Here is an 8,858-nt window from a genome sequence, read left to right as displayed (position 1 = left end):
TGTCATAAGAATTTGAGACTGATTAGTCTCCAATTTGAATTATGAAGGAAGATATTGACATGTCTCATCTCTTATTTATTGACGAAGTACTTTTATTTTTTCAAGAAGAACCAGTTGAGGTTGGTTTCAGACACCTTGAAGGATTTATGCAATGTGTCTGGGATGAAAGTTAACTTAGAGAATATAAAGATGTTTTGTTCCAGGAATGTTGATCATATATTGTAGGTAGTATGAGTTTTTTTGTCATTTAAGGTATTAGCAGGGCAAGTAATATTAGTAAATACTTGAGTCTTCCCCTTCTAAAAGCTTAAGGTAGAGTAATCAGGGATATTTTTTATTCAAATATTGATAAATTTAATGCGTGTTTGGTATATTCTAAAACTATTTTTTGTTCAACAGGGCAACTAGGATGTATGTGGCAAAATCTATTTAAACTTGCCTACTAGTTTATTCAATGCAGGCTCTTTAGCTATCAAAGTCTGTCAGCGAAATGTGGTTAAGGGTTGAGAGAAACAAGATTGACTCTTTTAAAGTGAATGAACTCACTTTACATGATAAAAAGTAAACATCATAATCATTAGTAGTGTTTTTTTTTGTTACAAGGAGGGCTTAGAGCCCGAAAGCAAGAAAAATACACCCTAGTAGTTCTAGGGAAAGAGATCCCTACAGCATCAGCCAGGAGCAAGGAGGAAACACTAGGAGGAGGACTTTCCAGCACATGATTTCCAAGGGGTAACACATGAGCCATATTAGCTAAGGCATCAGCAACTTGGTTGGCTTCATGGCGCACATGGACGCAATGGAACTCCCACTCCTTCTCCTTCCAGGCACGAATCTGATTGACAAGCCCCCTATAAGGGTGGTAAGGGTCACAACCAAGATTAACTAGGTGGACCGCAACACTAGAATCACTCTCGACGACAAGCCTACGGAGGCCTCGACTCCAAGCTATAGCCAAAACAGTAAAGATAGCCCAAAGCTATGCCCAAAAGACATTGGAGGTGCCAAGGTTGCGGTAGAACCCAAAAATCCATTGCCCACGTTAGAGAACTTGCCATTACTTTAAATCGAGGGACTTATTTACAAATTTCAAAACTTTTAATTCATTTAAAGTTACAATAATATCCTCAACTGCTTGATTTCAAAAAAAAAAAATATCCTCAACTGCTCATTAACATAGCATATAACCCTTTTTAAGGTGCTCCATATTAGACATCACCCATGTTTGTCATTGTTTTGGTGGCAAGCTGTGATTGTCAAATCGGACATTCAGTATTATCCACTAAGGCTTCTCGCTATCTCCAGAACGAGTATTTTCCGGGAAAATGTTTGTATTATGTCTAATTGTCTATCTTCTCCAATGAACAAGAACCAATTCAATCTGTCTCATAATCAAACTAAAAAAAAGTAGTTCACTGTCATCAATCCCATCACCACCCCAATAATTACAATGTGACTCTGATTTGAGAATAATTTATTTTGGGCTAATTCAATGATTCCAAACTGCTGCCATTATAATGTCAAATTTTAGCCTAACTTGATTTTTCACTTGGAAAGAAAATTGCAATAAACCTTGAATTGTTTGCTCCAAACCATTCGTGATTTTCTTTAAATAAAATGCTGGGTTTAAGTCCTGTAAATTAGAAACATTTTTACTGGAAGAGTTAATCCGATATGACTTGAACAAATTTGACTCTATGAAGATTAAAAATGGTGATGGGCAATTTTTTTATTGTTATGAAACTTCTACCATGCGTGAAATTCAGAAAGGGACTAGTTCATGAATCTAATATACACAATTTAACTGCACAACTCGAATGTGAGAACAATCTTACCGTTATGCCGAGTAAGCGGTCGCTATTGTGTTTGTACTTTGTTATGTTTCAGGTCCACTAAACCAAAAAAATGACTAACCTTTAGCGCTGGCATGGCTGGCTCCAATAACTAGAGACAATTACAGTTACTTCATTTCTTGGCCAGATTTGAGATTCATATCCACTCAAACAAACCAGGACACAAACCAGAACTTAATTTGCACAGTAACCACCACTTGATTAGGATGTGTGAACTCAATTAAGCTGCAATTATAGCTCCCTTTTGCATCTACTTTATTAGAAAAACTAGATCATAATGATGCAATCAATCAAACAAACCGAAGCACATGACAGGCAGAAAATATTAGGAGTGCCTAAATCACTCACAAACTACTATACAGCACTACGTGTAAAAGGAACTTTATTTCCAATGCATACTTGTCAACCTTTCATGGTACCCTCCTGATGCAGACGTTTTTTCTTCTTTTTCCATTAAGGTCCCCACAATATGGGACACTAACCCCAAATTTGTTTATCTTTGGACACTATTACTGAGCATGCGCCATTTTAACTCTTCTTATACTAGTTATCAATAATGTTTTATCCTTTTCAACTGATTTTTCTTGAAGGTACATAGTGAGTTTAAGTTATAACGAAAAGATTATTCACTTTGCAATGAATTATCATCATAATTTCATAAACCTTAGCTGTTTTTGTACAATTTAATGAGAAGCTTCAAAAAGCTATGTAGATTGAGATAATGAAAGTAAAATGGAAAAAAGCTATAGCTTGTTCGTACAAGAGGGCCAGCCTCTTGATAATTTCTAGTGCCTAACACAGCTTTGCTGAATATGACTTATGGTCTGACACATTAAAAAGGAGGAGCAACTAAATAAAGAGAAAGAGAGAGTCACTCACAAGCAAATTAAAAGCAAAGTTTTTTCATGTAGAAATTTTAGGGGAAGGATGCGGTTCATCTCAATAATTAGTGATGGGGTTTGGAAAAAGCATAAAGCAATTGAAGTTGAAACTCTAAGTAATGATCAGAGAGGCACATGCCATTGCAACATTACCACAATCCTTTGCTCTTACTTTTTTTTCTGAAATTTTTTTCTTCTTCACCCATAACATAACCCCACAACATGTGGTCCATTCGGCACTTATCTTATCACATTCAATCCCCTCACAAACTTTGTCACATCATGCTTTAATCTCAGTTTTTCCTTCACTCAAGCAAAGCAACTTGAAAGAATCTCTAACTAACACACTTGTTAAGTGTGAGTTGAAGTTTCACATTAATTAATAATACCTGAGATAATAAAATATAACATATATGACTTTTAGTTTATAGTTATTGAGCAGAAATGTTGTGTAGAAATCTCTTAAAAGTCTTTTGTGTAAACTCATTGATGTAAATTCTTTTGTTTTGGGCTCTTTAGACACTCAAAGAGACACTTTTATAAAGATTTTCCATAAATTTTTCGGTGATCTTCCGTGATGGCCCATATATGTAGATTTTTTGTTCGCCCGACTACCCAACAAACACTCCTATAAAGATTAATCCAAGACTACTCTGCCCCTATCAAGTGACCAACCACCTACCTAAATCCTAAACCTCTTTTACATCTTAGTAACCATCCTTTATAGCCTAGCTTCACCCATCTACAACCATTACATACCCCTCTGTTTTCATAGAAATTGTGTTTCACAAACACATTAACATGCCATAATAATGCCATCTGTGCATTCTAGTCCCTGCTACCCAATGGAAAACCCTGCAATAGCATCACTACTCCGCCACACAACAACAGCAGCAGCAACAACAACAGGGGGAAAACGAAGCAAATTCTCCACAGGAGGACTCTTAAAAATGTTCAAGCTTTTTCCCATGCTAACCTCAGGCTGCAAAATGGTTGCTTTGTTAGGAAGACCACGCAAGCCAATGCTCAAAGACAGCGCCACGACAGGAACAATCTTCGGCTTCCGCAAAGGGAGAGTGAGTTTAGCTATACAAGAAGATACTCGGCAAATGCCAATTTTCCTCATAGAGCTTCCAATGCTGACAAGCGCTCTGAACAAGGAAATGGCCTCTGATATAGTGAGGATCGCACTCGAGAGCGAGACGAAGAGCAATAAGAAGAAGGTGATGGAGGAGTTTGTGTGGGCAGTGTATTGCAATGGGAGGAAAGTTGGGTATTCTATAAGGAGGAAGCAGATGAGTGATGATGAGCTTCATGTTATGCAACATTTGAGAGGGGTTTCAATGGGAGCAGGGGTGCTTCCTAGTGATAATAAGGAAAGTAATTCAGATGGGGAAATGACCTATATGAGAGCAAGGTTTGAGAGGGTGATTGGTTCAAAGGATTCAGAAGCTTTGTATATGATTAATCCAGATGGTGCTCAAGGACCAGAATTGAGTATCTTCTTTGTTAGAGCTCACTAGAATTGGTAAATAAATGTACCACATCGTTGGCATACATTATATAGTTATTGTTATTATAAGCTCAAGCTTTTTGAAAACGAATCACCTCACCCTCTTCACAACTCATTAGTGTGTTCTGTATTCCTTGCCTGCAATTCAACTTCAATTCTTCATGTTCCCAGCTACTGGAACTGTAAGATTAACTTCTGCCTTGATTGTCCTGCATCGAACTAAATATATTCTTGTTGTAGCCTGGGGTTTTTCAATGATTCATAATAAAATATTGATTTTCTTTTCAATCAGCAACATACTTTAAAGAAAAGATTTTTCAATTTCTTTCATGTTCTATATTTATCTTATCAACAAATTGGTAAACTTTTATTTTTGTTGCTTCGGAAAACTAACAAAACAAGAGACAAAAACTAAGACAGAGCTAAAGAGTCTTGCAGTAGTAAAACTTCTAACTCCGGCGGCGGTTGCTCCACTAGTTGTTGAGGACGCTTTCTTTACTAACCAATCAGCTGCCACATTACCATCTCGGTGCACCCAAGTCAGTCTGGCAATCCAATCCCAATCAATGAGGTCCCGAATACCTTGGAGCAGCAAGGCCTGCCCATGGAAACGCCAAGCACTAGGACTCTTCAACACATACACTAGGCTGGAGTAGTCTACCTCACACCACATTTCGATAGCCTTTATTCCAAGTGAGCAAGAGACCTTCCCTCAACGTCGTCGCCTCCGCCGTAAATGCGTCGCCACCGAGACCGCGCCAAATGAATCCCCCATGCCAAGCACCGGTGTGATCACGGAGAAGCCCCCCACCACCCATAATTTTCTCCTCCTTGCGGAAGCTATCGTCGGAGTTTATTCTGATTGAGTTCAGAGGCGGAGCTCTCCACCGTGTGCAAAGCCAGTCACCGCCTTCCACCATCATGGACGGAAGCGCAAACCGCTTGAACTCGCCATGTTCATGGCGGAGCTTATTCCAGGATACACACCAAAATATATGAAGAGAAGAGAGAAAATAAATAAATATGACATATGATGTAACGCGATACTAATTGAGATAGAGAAAAAAAAATTATGTGTTAATATTGTTTTATGGTACACGAATCAGGTATCTTATTCTATATCAACATTTAATTTTTCACAATTTTTCTCTCAAAATATACATGTATTGACTAAACTGCTTTTCACTTTCAAGCAAATCTTAATAAAACTTGGATAAATTAAACTTAAAAAAAATATGATCATGAGAAATATTAGAATGATAATATCTTTGTTGAACTAATAAATCACTTTTCTTTAGCTATAGAAAAGTAAGGGTCTGTTTGTTTTTAAACAACATTTTCTATTTTTATTTTTATTTTTATTTTCTAAAAATAGTTTTGTTGTCGCCGCCGCCACTTCGATCGTCGTTATCATCGCAATCACTCCCATCGTACTATCACTACCTCGTCGACTCTTTCGCCGCTACCACCACCTCACCGTCTTTGTCGCCGCAGCCACCATATTCACTGCCTCCTTGTCGCTGCCACCTCCACCTCCACCTCCTTCACCTGCGTTGACATTGCCACCGCCGTCTTCACCCCACCACTACTGTCGCTGTTACCACCATCACCACCACCACCTCCACCAATACTACCAACCTTCATCATCATCACTTTTCATCTCACTAGTTGGTGGCAGTGGTAGGGTAGGTGGTGGTAGCTTAGTGACAGTGGTGGTCATTGCAGTGGTGAGGATAGTGACATCTCATTTTCACTTTCGGCACTTATATTTTGTTTTGGACATATTTTAATTTTTTTTTTTTAAATATCAACCAACATGTATTTTCTGTTTTCTTTTAAAGTAAAAGCAGAAAAATGGGCAACCAAATAGATTCAATATGTTACAAATTTTGTCAATCTCAAATGATTTAACTACTTCAACAAGAGTTGTTGGCTAAGGATGCAATGTCTTATGTTTTGGGATTAGTTTTAATGCCACCACCAATTGATCCATATTTTTCCGTAATTTCTTAATACCCCTGTTTAAGAAAAAAAACCTAACCACATCCCAACACTCACATTCACACATGCACTCTCTCATTGCACCACGAACTCATCACAAATCATTTCTCTTGACTCCCAAACTCATCTGCACCCAATCTTCCCATATTCTTCCTCTACACCCAACCTTCTCCTCTCTTTGTCCTTCCTTTGTGATCCGCACCCAACCTTTATTTTAATCTTTTGGTAATTTCGCACTTAAGAGTGTGAAACGGACTTCATTTTCACACTCAAGAGCGAGTCCACCAGCTATTGTGAATTATAATTTTTAGTTTTAAAGTCGTTTTATTCTTTTGTCTATTTTGCACTCAAGAGTATGAAATAGACTAAATTTTCACATTTAAGAGTGTTAAACAGACTTCATTTTCACGCTAAAGAGTGTGAATTCTACCACTGTTGTCACACAGATACAAAACAAACAAACATTAACCAATTAGTCAATAATTCTCAATACATGTACAATTAACCAAATAAGCATTAATCCTCAGTACATAAATAATTAACTAAATAAGCATTAATTTTCAATACATGGACAATTAACTAAATTAAGCATTAATCTTTAGTCAGATCTACAATTTGTGGTTTTTTAGTGCGATTTTGGTCTTCTAAATCTTTTTGATATTGAGTAATACACTCCATGTATGAGATCTCCCACCCAGTTGCATCTAAGTCACAGTGATATCTCCATTGGTGAGCAGTTCGTGGGGATTAGAGTAGTATAACATCAAAACACAATACGGATTAGAGCAATATAACATGTTTAATTGCGAAAAGTGTGAAATACAAACAACAACAGTCATAAAATGAAAAGTTTCACATTTATTAAGTGTGAAATGCTGAAACACAGAAAAGAAGAGGATAAAGAGAGACTGAAGGATGGTGAGAAATAGAAAAGGTATGGTGATGGAGAGGTTGTTCAAACTTCAAAGGTAGAAGGGATATGTCACGTATGAAATTAAAAAATTTGGTCATTTCTTAGGACATAAGATGTTAGAGATGTAGGACATGTGATGATGCCATATTAGGCCCATTCGACAATTATAAAACTTTAATAGCCCCAATAATAGTAGAATATTAGTCTTGAGAAATCCGGCCCATATAATCATTTAAAACCAATACAATGCTTTCAATTTATTTGGGTTGCACTTGTACCCAATACACTATTCAGAACGCATGTCAACATTGACAAAAAAAAAAAAAACATGTCAATACTCTTTTATACGTTTGTAGACATTTGAGAAAGGAAGAGAACGTCTATCTATATACTTTAGAAAAGAAGAACTCTGTGAGACCCACTAAGATGAGTTGGCACTTCCAGGTTCGCTCTCACCCACCCCCGTCTTTAGCTGACAAGTGTCAAGCTCTAATTCATTTTAACTAATTTATGGTCAGATTAATTTCTCCTTGATTTTAGTTTTGTGTCCCATCATTGTCAAGCATTCGAATAATCTTGAAATAACTCATCAATTGTTGTTTAATGATTTTTTAAACCGTTCATTAATGTTGAATCAAAAGTCTTCACCCATCACAAATTACTTATCGAATAATCATTCAAAATATTATTCTTTTTTGTATTTTTTTTAAACTATCATTTAATGCTAAAAATGGATTTTGGCTTTTATTATACGGATTTTAATATTCCATTTTCTTATACGTATATTGCATTAATTCATTAGCATTCTTATGCACTTTTGTTATACGGATATATTTTTTTTATGTTATTCAAACCGTTTTTTCGCTCCAATCATATTCAAATTCAAATATATTAATTTTTGACAACCTGTAAATTCAAATTTTGAATTTTCTTTTTGCAGCGTTAATGTCCTTCCTTTTTCCACCTGCAAAAGTCATTAACCTTAATTGTGATTCATCTATATAAAATCTCTTATATTATTCTTCACCTCCATCATTCATTCCATTACCCAGCCTCTAATAACTTTGAAATAACCTATGTTCTGATGGCTGGCAAAATCGACGATCTCGCAACAATCGATGCCTCCAAGGTGAACTGGATTATTGTTGCAAAAGTGAATCATTTATGGATAAGTCCGAGCTTATATGGTTCGAAGCTGCGCTTTTCGATGGACATGGTTCTCATGGATGACAAGGTATGACAATTTTTTTCCTAATCACCAACTTTGAATTTCGTGTTTTTATTGTTGGACAATCTCTGATCTTCTCAACTTATTTAATTTCAGGGTTGTAAGATTCACGCTTCAATTCGGAAGACTCTTATTTAGCGATTCATGTCTTTGCTAAGTGAAGGACGCGTATATCAGATTTCATTCTTTGGTGTTGGTGAAAACGGTCGTGATTTCTGCCCAACCTCTCATCCATTCAAGATCAACTTTGATATACATACTTTTGTACGATTGGTTCCTAATAAGGCTATCAACTTAAGCCTTTATTTCGTGCCACTTTGTGAGATAATCTTTAAGGACCCTAATACGTCTTTCCTTATACGTATATTCTCTTTTGCAGCCTTTGGATTTTTAAAATATAGTTCTTAATTTTCCTTAAATGTGTGTTGTTTTTTGAGCAGATGTCATTGTAATTCTAACTGGAGCAAGT

General features: G+C 36.5%; 1 protein-coding gene across 1 annotated transcript; it reads left to right on the top strand.

Annotated features, from left to right (window-relative positions):
* Window positions 1-3,379: 3,379 nt before the first annotated feature.
* On the top strand, window positions 3,380-4,535 carry LOC130721268 (protein MIZU-KUSSEI 1). Its single transcript, XM_057572037.1, has one exon. It carries the CDS (start codon window positions 3,547-3,549, stop codon window positions 4,255-4,257), a length of 711 nt encoding a protein of 236 aa, XP_057428020.1. The 5' UTR covers window positions 3,380-3,546; the 3' UTR covers window positions 4,258-4,535.
* The last annotated feature ends 4,323 nt before the right edge of the window (window positions 4,536-8,858 follow it).

This window comes from Lotus japonicus, chromosome 1 (assembly GCF_012489685.1).
Source record: "Lotus japonicus ecotype B-129 chromosome 1, LjGifu_v1.2".
Taxonomy (NCBI): domain Eukaryota; kingdom Viridiplantae; phylum Streptophyta; class Magnoliopsida; order Fabales; family Fabaceae; genus Lotus; species Lotus japonicus.
This window is presented reverse-complemented; position numbering and strand designations above follow the sequence as displayed.